The sequence below is a fragment of the Molossus molossus genome, unplaced genomic scaffold, assembly GCF_014108415.1.
Source record: "Molossus molossus isolate mMolMol1 unplaced genomic scaffold, mMolMol1.p scaffold_m16_p_17, whole genome shotgun sequence".
In the NCBI taxonomy this organism is placed as follows: domain Eukaryota; kingdom Metazoa; phylum Chordata; class Mammalia; order Chiroptera; family Molossidae; genus Molossus; species Molossus molossus.
In genome coordinates this window covers 1,913,428-1,925,382 of record NW_023425352.1, presented here as the reverse complement: position 1 = coordinate 1,925,382, position 11,955 = coordinate 1,913,428, and the positions used below count along the sequence as shown (strand labels likewise).

Sequence of the window (11,955 nt, the reverse complement as noted above, 5' to 3'; positions counted from 1 at the left end):
ACTCCCTCGGAAGAGCGGGCAGAGGCTGCTCCAGGACACCTCCCCCAGCCTCCCACCTCTTCTGGTCCCGGCGACCAAGCAGGGCTGGTAGCCCCCAGACCAACGCACCCCGCGGGGGAGAGTGGAGGGAGGGAGTAGGAGCATGCGCCTTGAAACTGATGCTATTCCCGGGGGCTTAGCCGTGAGGCCGGGAGCAGACAACTTCTGCCCTTTCTTGCTTACGGATCCCACCCCTGTCACCGGCCCCAACCGGGCTGTACGACCCTGATCTTTGATGGGGCCTGGGGGGGGGGGCGGCTAGATCTTGTTTCAAAAGATCCTGGTTCGAGCCCTGGCCGGTTTGGCTTAGCGTTTGGAGCGTCGGCCTGTGGACCAGACAGTCCTGGGTTCGGTTCCCGCTAGGGGCACATACCAAAAAAAAAAAAAAAATTTTACTTGTTGCCCAGGCTGGTTTGGCTCACCGGTTGGAGCGTAGGCCTGCGGACCAGACAGTCCCGGGTTCGGTTCCTGCTAGGGGCACGCACCAAAAAAAAAAAAAAAAAAGTCCTGGTTGGAGGCCCAGCACCACCATTTTCACGCTGCGTGAACTTGGACAATTCCAGTCCCAATCACAGCGTCATTGCCCTCAGACGTGAAATGAGCTGCTCTTTCGCATCCCCCCTCCTGTTTTGAGGATCGCCTTAAGGGAACGGAAAGGTCCCCCAGCGCCTACAAGTTCCGTAGTAGGTACTCTGCGGACCTTTGCTGAAGAGGCCCGGCCGCCCTCCTGCTCCGCAGTGGGTTTGCGGTCTCCCCCACTTTGAAAATACGGGAGACCAGGGCATTGCTGCAGGAGCGGAAGGAGGTGAGGGCAGGGCGTGGCTTTAGAGCCGAGCCAAGCTGATTCACGTAGGGGCCGGTTGACTTTGAACGGGATGCAAACTTTCTGAGCCTGGGTCTCCTCACTCCTGAACTTGGCGGAAACGAGCCTCCCTCGCAGAAGCCATGTGGGGTCAAAATGCCCAACTCCTTGCCAGGCACAGGCAGGCACTCAACAAACCTGGTGCCCTCCCTCGTCTTCGCAGCCTCCTGAGCCCTGGCTTTCGCCTCTTTAATTCCCAAATCAACTATTCCCGGATCTGGAAGCCAGCCCGAGGGAGGTAAGACGTTTCTGGCGCACAGTTGTCTACAGAAGTTTCGAGTAAAACGAGGTGAGGCAAGGCCCCAGGGTGCTCAGGCAACCCCACCTCTTGGGTCGGCGGCCTCGGTCCCATCCAGCAAAGAACCGATCCCGGAAGCCCTGCGCTAGGCTGTCCCCCAAATGCACCCGAGGGTGAGAGGAGCCCCTGGAATCCGTCCCCACCGACGCCCAGACGCCGCACCATGACGGTGCAGTTCCTCGCCCGCGCCGCGCCCAGGTTCAGAGTAGGGCGCGTATATCATTAGCCGCGGTGCGTTAGCGACCGCAGCCCTGCCGGTGGCAGAGCCTCTCCCTACTTAACTCCTTGAAGGGCTCGTTAATGGGCTAATTGATTAGGAGTCGGCGGCGCAGCCGGGGCAGGGGCAGGCGAGGGGGCGGGGGCCAGAGGCTGTGCGCCACGGCCCGGGAGGCCGGCGAGGGGCAGGTGCCGGCCTCCGTCACCGCATTAACCTCTTCGGGGCTCGGCGGCGGGGTCGAGACACATTACAAATGGTCAGCTTTAATCATGGTGTCAGCTCATTAACCCGGAAGGACCTGGCGCTGAAATACAATTTGTGCGTCCTCCTCTGCGCGGCCGCGGCGCAGGCCCCAGGACCGCGTTGCAGTCGCTCGCTGCCCGAACGTTGGGGGGCAGTGGGGAGGTCCCTGAAAGGAACACCGACTTTCTCACCTGCCCGCGGCCTCCCCGCCTACCACAAGCACCCTGAGTGCCGTCTTCCGGCCTGGACCGGGCGGCCCCGAGGGCAACTGGCCAACCCAACGAGTAGCACCCGCCACCCACTGGGGGAGAGAGGGAGCTGGAGAGGGGAGAAATTGGTGGAACCCTTCTGAGCGCATAGATACTCGGTGCCCGCAACCAGTAACACGCGGGGAACATCCCATCATTCGTCACTTTAATCGTCACAGCAAGTCTGTGGTGCAGACCCTTGCCCACAATGTAAAGGCGGGGAAACCGAGGCTCAAAAATAAAAGTGACCAGGCCAAGCAGAGTTAGCAATATTAAAGTCCAAGGTTGTTCACTGTCAATACCAGGCCCTGGGCACTGTGCTCAGGGAATTGGCTGCCAAGAAGACTGAGGAGCCAGCCCCGCCCCTCTCAGGACGTCGGGGCGGATCTGTTTGTGGCCTCCAGGGCCTGGGGTGTTGGGCTCTGACGAGGCAGGGACAGTTCGAGGCCCCCTGCCAGGCCTTTGGGATGGGCTTGGGGAAACAGCTCCCAAACCTGGGTTCGGAGCGACTCGGCTGACCCGTGCAGCCTGACTTGAGGACCCTGAGCTAGGAAACCGCCAGCCCGGCAACCCCACACCCTACCCTGCACCCACACCGCCCCCACGCGCACGCATCCTCCTGCCCCGCGCCAGTGGCTCTTCGCCTGCTCGCCACTCCCACTCGCCCTGGCTGTCTGGTCTACACAGAGGTGCGCTACAAACCAGTCCCGCGCAGCCGCCTCCACCCCAGCCACACGTCCCGCACGCCTTCAGAGCCTCGCGCTTTCAACAGCAGGCACGCACTTGCACAAACGCTCACACACGCACATTCAGTCACCAAACATCCTCTGAGCTCCGACCAGCACGCGTCTCTCTCTCTCTCTCTCTCTCTCCCTCCCTTTCTCTGTACACTAAACCAGGGAAATGATGGTGGGCACAGAGCGCAAGCGGAGAGGCCATGATGGAGGCTAGAGAGACTTCTGCATCTGCAACCCCACGGACTCTCCCTTCGCCTCTTCTCTGCTCCCCTCAACTGGTGACCGACGACAGTGGCACCGCAGAGGCCTGAGGGCCAAGACACGATTTTCTCGCCATCCCTTTGGGCATCCAGGGGTCCCCAAGACTTCCCCGAGAGCGCAGAGGCCCAGCTGCCCTCTCATAGGCCCAGTGCAGCTGCAAAACACCCTCAGAAACCCTCGGTTCCAGGAACCACCGCCCATGGGACCTCCCCCCCCCCCCCCCCCCGTCTCTGCCCTCGGGCAGTCCTTCAACTCAGCGCCACCTCCAAACCGACCCTCCGGGACTGGGGAGAGTTCTGCCCTCCCAGCTGTATTCAGACTAGCAACCATTACCCCGAGGATGGCCCCTCCACCTTTGGGGACCGGATGGGATGCCCTTGGGATGCCCCTAGGATTCCCCCACCCCCAAGAAATTAGGCATAATCGGGTTCCAAGGAATGATAAACTTTCTGAGACCAAAAGGGCGCTTAAAGTTTAGGTCTGGAGATTATACCGCTGCTCAATATTAAAGCGGCCCAGAGCAAACTTGCCGAGGAGGCTAATAAAAATTGATCCTCTCTGCTCTGCGGCAGCCGGGAAATAGGCTGGCCGAGCCGGGTAATAGTGGAAGAAGGCTCTCTCTGAAATGACAGATGAAGTCATAAACAAGTTTGATCTTGGAATCAAGCTTCGATAAATATTAAACACAGTCCGACCCCCCCCCCCTTTCGCCAGTGGATTATGATATATGGCGCGTCCAAACTTTAAAATAAGGAAATACCAGAGAAAATGATCTCAATAAATTTTCTAAGTATAAACGTTGATTATGTTTCGATTTTCATTCAAGGGCCTTTGCTGTTCCTTCTGTGGTGCAAATGGCATCTCACAATAGGCTTTTGGGGAAAGGGCTCCCTGTCTGGAAAAGAGCACCTCGGAGGGGCACAGTTTCTGTAATCCGAGGCCGGGAAATGAATTGTGTAATTTATTGGGAAACAGAAAGTCACGAAGATTGGATCAGCATAGCCCAGTCCTGACACCCCACCCCCACCCCACATCCATCAAGTTCCAATTAACAGCCTAACCAGAGAGCTTTAATGGGTTTCCAATCTAGTGGCCTGATAGACTCATCAATTCCTCTGGGAGAAATTAAGAAAATCGACCGCCCCTTGGCGACGCAGTGTCATTCCTTTCTGCAACTATATGTCAAATTAAAAACACAATTAAAATTTAAACTGTTTCAATCAAAGGCTGCCCTGCAACCTATGTTTCACTTAATAGAACTTTGATGAAAATCTGATGCGTGCACTCCATCAGCAAGGGGGGCGAGGGCAGCGAAGTCGCGCAGGAGAGAAGGGGATTCTTTCTGTTTCTTTAAGACACTGGCACTGGGGTGAGGCACGCCAGGTGAGCGCACCTCAGGCTTCTGGCTAAGTGACCGGCTCCCGGCGCGGAAGTGCTCCCGGTCCCGGGCTGTACTCCTCTCCCCCAGCTCTTTCCTCTCCATCCACCAAAAGCAGAAGGGATCCTTGGGGAACCCCGGCGACCCAGATTTAGGGCAGTTTCGCCCCAGAAATGCATCGCCTGTAGGCAGCCAAGGAAGGGGCCTGGGCAGGACAGCCAGTGTGCGCCGCTGGGGACTCTGGAGCAGGCGCACAGCGCCAGAAACCTGCCTCACGTCTAGGAAAGCTGCCTGCACCCCGTGACGTTACCGGCTTCCTGGAGGCAGGGGGCTGGGAAGAAATCCTGGCGGAGAAATGAACCCCAGTGGGGGCTGGGGCTGCACAGCCTTCTGACACCCGATTCCGGAAGCTGCCGGCTTAGCCCCACAGGACAAGCCTTCAGGGTACTTCTGCAGAAGAGGCGCCCGGGGAAAAGTGCCGCCCAGGTCTACTCGAGACCGGGTGGGAGGCAGGGCATCAAAGCACAGCCGGCCTAGTTTTCTTGGAGGCCCTTTCTTTTCTCCTGCCACCTCACAACCGTTTGTAGGTGAACGGGCCAGCGTCTGCCCTGGCACCCAGCCAGGAGCCGTGCACACACAGGCGTGCACACTTCCAGGCATGTACGCACAGATCGCTGGTACCCAAAGCCCGGGAGGGTCTGCAGGCAGGGAAAGGTATCGGGGAGAGAGTGGGCGGGAAGCCGAGAGGCGGAGCCCGGCCGGCAGCCTCTGTCCAGCCTTGTGTACATGTGCCCGTCCCCGCGGTGTCCCCTGGGCCTGCCCAGCTGCGGTTTGGACCCCAAACGGGGATTTCTGTGAGGCTCACAGTTCTTGCTTTCTGACCCCATCAGGGTGACCCAGTAAGAGAGGTGTTTTCCTAGTGGCTCTGTGGAGTCTACATTTGGGTTGCTGGGGAAACGACCCTCTGGACAGGTCACTGGGCGGCGGGATGTGGACAACCGCAAGAGGTGGAGCAAAATTGAGTCTTCGAGATGGACAGGGCCATGCCTGGCAAAGCCTGCGGCCTCCCAGGGCCTCTCCAGAGAAGTTCAGGTGCCCAGCATGCACAAAGGAGAGGAAGCAGAGTGTGTGCCTAGCCCAGGCAGCGCGACGACCAGCGGCCTCTCTCAAGCTGTGCAGCCCTCAGCCCCGCTGGTCCGGCCTCCATCCCCATCGCCCGAGGTGGCCCAGCAAGCACTCGCAAAAAAGCAAGCAAACCCCACCGACCTTCGTGCCTCCTCCTCTGTCCCCAGCTGTCCCTTCCAGCGCCCACTCGGGGATCAAGTAGAACGTTGCGGGCTTTTTGGGGTGCCCTCGGGCTCTGGCGTGCCAGGAGCTGGCCAAGGGGACGTCCTGGCTCAGAATGAGCACCCAGTGGCGGGGGTGGGGGGCAGTTTATATCTGTCTTGCTGTTGTTTGATGTACACACACTTGCTCTATTTACTACCAAATAAAAGAAATACATCTGTGTTGCCAACAGAAACAGCCCCAGCGCTGGCTCCGCGATCTCCCAGGGCCCAGAGGTGCTTGTGGGTGCTCAGAGCCCCAGAGCCTGCACTGCAGGGAACCCGCTCCCAGTGAGGCCCTGGCTCCTACGCGGGTGGCTGTCCCTTGTGGGGTTTTGGCAAGCTCCCCCAGTTCATCCCTGGTGGCTTGTGAGGAGGGAGCGCGAGGCATCCCTGCCGAAGGGTTTCAGGCTTGGAGCAGCCGACGCAGGAGTGCTACCCTGCTCCCTGCCCCATCCTTCCCATAAGACTTTCCCCAGCTGCCCCAGTAACGTGGAACAAGGTGTGCCTGACCAAGTGCTAACGACGGCTGTGATGCTAAACATCTGTGGGCAGGTGCACCGGGAGTCCCTGATACAGTGTCTGTCAGGAGGTCTAACCACATGTGTGTTGTGCTCAGTGCACCCTACACGTGTGTGTCTGTGTAATGCATCAGGGATTTAGCTGGGAAGCAATGTCCTGTGCACTGACTTCCAGATTAATTGGGGTGCGGACAGGACAGGGGAGGACCTGAAGTTAGGGAGGAGAAGAGGAGGCTGGATTCCACCTCTGAAGAAAGGGAGATAAAGGATAAAGTCGGGGATGTCAGCCCTGCGTCCTGGGGTAGGAGCACCGGCTTCCTTGGGCGGAGCGTTGGGGGAACTGGGTGGAGGCCCCTTCACTTTTTCGGGCAGCCCCTCTGGTGAGTGGTTTCAGCAGCTCCCCACAATCCTTCGCAGAGGCAGCCCGGAGGGCACGTTCTGTATGGGGGGCGATGACTCCGATCAGCTGTCCAGATGTGACAATTCCACCCACTGCTTTTTGGCCTCTCCTGACACGAAGGCCTCAGAAAGACCTGCAGTGGGACTTGGATGCTTCCAGCCTGGAGTAGCTGGGTGGCTCCGGAGTCTTAACCCTGGCTCAGCCCCTTCTCTTGCACTGTGAGAAATGCCAGGACCCCCGGGGGCCAGGCTTCCAGGCGCGGGCAACCGCCAGCCCCAGGCGGCCTGGGCACCACCTCTTCGCCCCAGGCCAGCACCGTGGCTCTTGGGAGAAATGTCCAGCGAGGGTGACAGGGCTCCTCCTTAGGAGGGAAAGCAAAGCCTCAGGGGGCAGGACAAAGGGTAAACTGAGCGTGTGAAGAACCAGTTATTTCTCGACTTTGTAAAGACTGGTCAGTCAAGAACCGTTTTCTAGAATCCAAACACAAATAAAGTATTTTCTTGGCGTTTGATAACATCGTGTCCTGGCTGTAAAATCTAAGGACGTGTTTGCTATTGCAACATTATTTTTAATGAGTTGTATTGGCCTGTCCCGCAGTTAGTATTGCCAACAGTAGAAGGCATCACTATGTTTGCAGGTAACACAAGGAACAACATATTTTGACCCCGAATTTCTGTTTATTTTTCATTTACGACACATGCCCTCGTTTTTATTCCAAACCAGAGGGAAATAAAGGGAGATCTATCTTCACTGAGGTCCAGGCTAAAATTTTGCCATAAATACTCATGCCAGTGTATTGGGGTAGTTTCCCATCAATAGGAAACGATACTGACTTTTCAGCCGTAGTGGAATCGTTTGTGTCGATTGGGTCCGAGGAACCTAGCGGAGCACTGGAAGAGGGGCTGGGAGCCGGGCAGGCGCCCCAGCGGACACGCCCTGCGGTGTGCAGTCCTCGCCCTCTCGGTCCCTCATCTCCCCTTCCGGCTCCCCAGCCTCAAACGTGCCCGGCCGGAGCTGGGCGTGCAGACCGCTCTAAGGCAGGGAGCCGCGCCCGAGCACCTGCTCCTGCCGCGGACCGGTGCTTCCCAGAGTCCGGAGCGCCGCGCCCCCGCAGGCCGCCCATCGCGAGCGGGGTGGCCCGGCGCCCAGCAGGCGCTTGGGAAGGGCGAGCGGTCTGCTTCTAGGCACCGGCGGGGAGGAGGCATGGGGACCTAGAGAGGCCGCCGGTAACGTGTTGGGCGCCAGTAGGCAGAAAAAGGCCCGGCCGGGAGGAAACCAGGTCCTTTCGGTTGCCCTCTGTCCCCGGGCACTAGACACATCTGGACCGCGCTCACACCCGAGCCACGCCAGGAGCCACCGTTGCTCCAGGACTGCGGAGGCCGCCCTGTCCCTCGGCTGGTTGGCCTCCCCGGGCTGCCCTCTCGCGGCCCGGCCTTTCCCAGGCTGACTTAGCGACCCGCCTGTGGCCGCAGCTAAACTCCCACTGCACTTCCGTCCTCCCTTCCCCCACCCCCGGAGTCCGCCGCGCTCCGGCCCGCTGCCCCGGGCCCAGGGAGGTCCTGCCCAGAAGCTCGCGGCTCCGGAAGGACCGGGTTCTGGGAGCGAGTAGGCTGCAGCCCTGCGTTCGGCAACGCCAGCTGTCCCTGCGCTCCCGCCGTGGCTTCGCCCCCTTTCGCAACCTCGACAAGCCCAGGTTCGCCCTCAGCCCGTCCTTCTTCCCCACTCGCCGGGCGTTTAAAGCCGCGAGAGACACCGGGGAGAGAGCAGCCGCCGGCGCGAACAAAGCCGCCTTTGTCCCCGCCGCTGCGGGATCAGGAGGCTGTGCGTCCAGGTCGGACTCGCGGGCGCGGAGGCGGCGGGCCGCCGGGCAGCAGTTGCAGGGACACCTGGTCTCGGGAAACCGCTCGAAGTTACACACGCGGGCAACACGGAACGCTTCGCTTTTCTTTTTAATTAATTCAGTTTCACCACAACATTAAGTGTAACAACATTTTGTTTCTTTTTCTCTCGTTTTTTGTTTTTTAAAAAGGGGACTGAACCCGGACAGAGGGGGGCGGGCGGGGGCGGGGCAAACTATCGCAGAACAACAGGTGTAGCAGACTGAAAGAAAACAGATCAGATCGGGCGGCAGAGCCAGAAGCTCTTCGGAGCTGAGGGTGAACTTTACAAGAAATCTGTACATTTATCAAATAAGTTAAAATTCTCCTAAATTGATTGTCCTTCACTTAAAGCGCTCCAGTACCCTATCTCACTCCTTTGAGCATTGCTACCTGGCCTTTCCTCCCCCCCTCCCCCCGTCTCCTCAGTTTTCTCTTCCTGAACGAATGGCCGGGAGTACACAGCAAAAACGGCTGCCTTTCTCGGTGGACGGACAGCGGGGCTCGCAGGACACTTTGTACAATATTGCACAGGTCGGAAGTACAACAGTTACTGCCGAATGAAAAGGTGGGGCGGAGGAGAGGAGAATACATACGGGGCGGTAGTTGTGTTTGAATATTGAAATCACTCCCTAGAAAGGGACAGAGTAATAATAGGAATAATAATAATTTACCAACCAGTGAAACTCCAAAAATAAGTTCCCCAAATGCCACTAATAAATAAGACCACGCACACCGGGCCAGATGTGGGGCCCTTTCAATAACCAGGCGTCTGATTCTGGGCTGTCTTGTTTCTTCCCCTCAAACACTGAGAGAATCCCTCTGCCACAAAGTCGGACAGACGAAGTGGTCCAAGGAGGCAGACCTCTGCCAGAGAGAAACGCAGCCCGAGTGGGGATGTTTATGAGGCTGCTCAGATTTTGAAAATTGGGGAGGATAACGGATTGGGGGTGGAAGGAAGAATCACACCCAGAAATCCAGAAATAAAAGTACTACAATGTGACTTCTCTCTCTCTCTCCCCTCTCTCTCCTTCTGAAAAGAGTTCTATAGAAACTGAACAAACGAGAGGGGTTCAGGTTTTTGCGCTCATTTTCCTGCTATAAAAATAAAACCAAAAGCCACAGCGCGATGCAAATCGGGTGGGAGGGCTGCTCACGTTCCAAAAGCTTTCGGCCGAAATACTGGACCCGGGAATGGTATCTTTCCCCTGTTCTCTTAATAGAAGCCAAAACCAAAAGTAAGGGGGGAAGCGCCTCAAATCCATTAGGGGTGAATTGCACGAAAATGCATTGCAAATACTTACAAACCGCTACCGATTGGGGGAGGGGAGGCCGGGGCAGCGCGCCGACGCCCCGGTTCCCGAAGGCCGCTGGACGTCTCGGCGCCCTCGGCCCGGCCCAGTCTCCTCCGGGGTCTGGGAAGGGGGCCGGGCGCTCCCTCCTCCTCCCCTCTCGGGCCTCAGACGGGCCGTAGCAGCGGCACGGACGAGACCACCGGGTGCGAGTAGTAGACCGGGTGCGGAAAGGTGAGCAGCGGCTGGCTGACGGGCACCTGGGCGCCCGCGGCCGCGGCCGCCGCGCCGTCGGCCGCCGAGTTCTCGTGGTAGAGGATGGGCACCCGCACGATGCGCTGCGCCGCCGCGTGGCTCAGGTTGGCCGCCTCCAGCTCGGCCGCCAGCTGCCGCTTCCACTTGTTGCGGCGGTTCTGGAACCAGATCTTGACCTGCGTCTCGGTCAGGTGCAGCGAGGCGGCCAGGCCGGCGCGCTCCGAGCTGCTCAGGTAGCGCTTCATGTCGAAGGTGGACTCGAGCTGGAAGACCTGGCTGCGCGAGAAGACCGTGCGCGTCTTCTTCTTGCGACACGCCGGCTTCTTCTCGGGGCTCTCGGCGCCCTTCTTCCAGTCCTCGGCGCCCGGCGCGGCCGCCGCCCCTCCGCTCGCCCCGGCCGCGGCGGGCGCCGCCTCGCCCTCCTTCCTGCCTTCCTCCGAGTCGCTCTCCTCCAGAATGATCTCGTCCGGGCTCTTGGAGTCCAGCTCCTTTGGGTCGGGGTCGGCCTTGAGCAGTGGCTCGGGGGAGTCGCGGTCCGTGCCCGAGGCGGGGGAGGAGTCTCGCAGGAGAGCTTTCTCCGTTGCTGGGGAGAAAATGACAGACAGACGGATGCACACACACCGACGCAGCGGACAGCGAGACCCGCGACTGGGGGCCGCAGGCTCCGTCAGCGTCACCTCCGGATCCCAGGCCTCCAGGCCTCACCATTCTCGCCGGCCTCCTCCTGCCCGGCTGAGCCAGAATAGAGGCTCGGCACCCTGGATCCCTCTCCTCCCGAGGACAGGCGACAGAGCCCCACAGCCGCAGAGCCGTCGCTCCCTCTCTTTCCTCCTACATCCCCACCAGGAGCCCACGAAGAGATCTGCCTCTGGCTTGGGACCGCCCGCGTCACTCCCTCTCCCCAGGCCAAATCCCCAGTCCCAGCCTCCAAAAGCCTCCCCCGTTCATGCCCTCTTTCCCCGGGAAGAGCCGTGCCCCGGGTTCCAACTCCACTTTTCTCACCAAGAGGGATTACACTCCCGGGCAGTGCAGCCGAGTGGACGGCTGGGAGGTGCGGGTCAGGGGCCAGAAGTTGCCCAAACAGCGGGGCGGAGGGTGCGGGAGTCCCAGGGCTGTGGTGGGACGCAGTGCGGGGCAGGGATGGGACAGGCGCGAGGGGAGGACAACGAAAGTTCAAAGAGCGGTCGGTACCTTCTGGTCGCGGGAGATGGCCACCGGCGGGGGTCAGGGTGTAGGGGTACCACCAGGCCGGGGAGCGCTCCAGGTAGTGCGCGGGCAGGGCAAACCTCTGCGCCGGGATCTCAAAGCGGGGGAAAGCCAGGTCGCCCACCTGCGAGAGCGCGAAGCCTGCAGCACCCTCCAGGGCCCCCTTGGCCGCAGCGGCAGCAGCGGCGGCGGCAGCGGCGGCGGCAGCCGAGGCCGGAGCGAAGAGCGTCCGTGGGGGTGGCTGAGGCTTAGGGGGCGGCCGGTGGTGGTCTCCGTTGAGCAGGTTCTTGATGGAGAACGGGGACTCCTTGGGCGCGGGAGGCGGGGGCGGCGGCGGCGGGGGCTGCGCGCTAGCAGTGCCGGGGGCGTCCGGCCCAGGCTCCGGCATGGTCCCCTCTCCTCCGGGTCCCCGCGAGGGAGGGAGTGGGACAGGCGGGCGGCCGGGCAGGCTGGCGGGTGGCCGGAAATCAGACCATAAACGGAACTCAACTACGGGGCGCAAAGTCGAGGGCCGCCCCGGGCGGAAAGCCAGCGGCAGGAGGGCGGGGTGAGGACTCGGCCGGGGCGGGCTCGCATGGGGAGGGGTGCTGAGGGGCGGGGAGCGGCTCTGCCGCGGCACCGAGGGAACAAGGCGGCTCGGCGGCGGCTACAGCTCCCGGGGAGGAGGCGGCAAGAGCTGTCCCCGGCTTGGGGCTGCGTCAATCCGGCGCCGGATGCTAATGATGAAATCAAAATGTCATCCAAGTTAAATGCGGGGAGTATACGGCGATTGGGCGCGTACAATGGCAAATGGGAT

The 11,955-nt window shown here is 60.3% G+C and overlaps 1 protein-coding gene across 1 annotated transcript; it reads right to left on the bottom strand.

The window, feature by feature from the left end:
• Nucleotides 1–9,462: 9,462 nt before the first annotated feature.
• Nucleotides 9,463–11,622, bottom strand: HMX3 (H6 family homeobox 3). Its single transcript, XM_036265986.1, has 2 exons — nt 11,145–11,622; nt 9,463–10,536 (listed from the first exon to the last, which is right to left on the bottom strand). Exons 1-2 carry the CDS (start codon nt 11,545–11,547, stop codon nt 9,866–9,868), a joined length of 1,074 nt encoding a protein of 357 aa, XP_036121879.1. The 5' UTR covers nt 11,548–11,622; the 3' UTR covers nt 9,463–9,865.
• Between the last annotated feature and the right edge of the window lie 333 nt (nt 11,623–11,955).

Bases quoted from the DNA above. Each gene is read 5' to 3' on its own strand.
- HMX3 (XM_036265986.1), bottom strand. From the start codon at position 11,547: ATGCCGGAGCCTGGGCCGGACGCCCCCGGCACTGCTAGCGCGCAGCCC. The intron at 10,537-11,144 runs GTACCGACCGCT...TTTTCTCCCCAG, and splicing joins CCATCTCCCGCGACCAGAAG to CAACGGAGAAAGCTCTCCTG.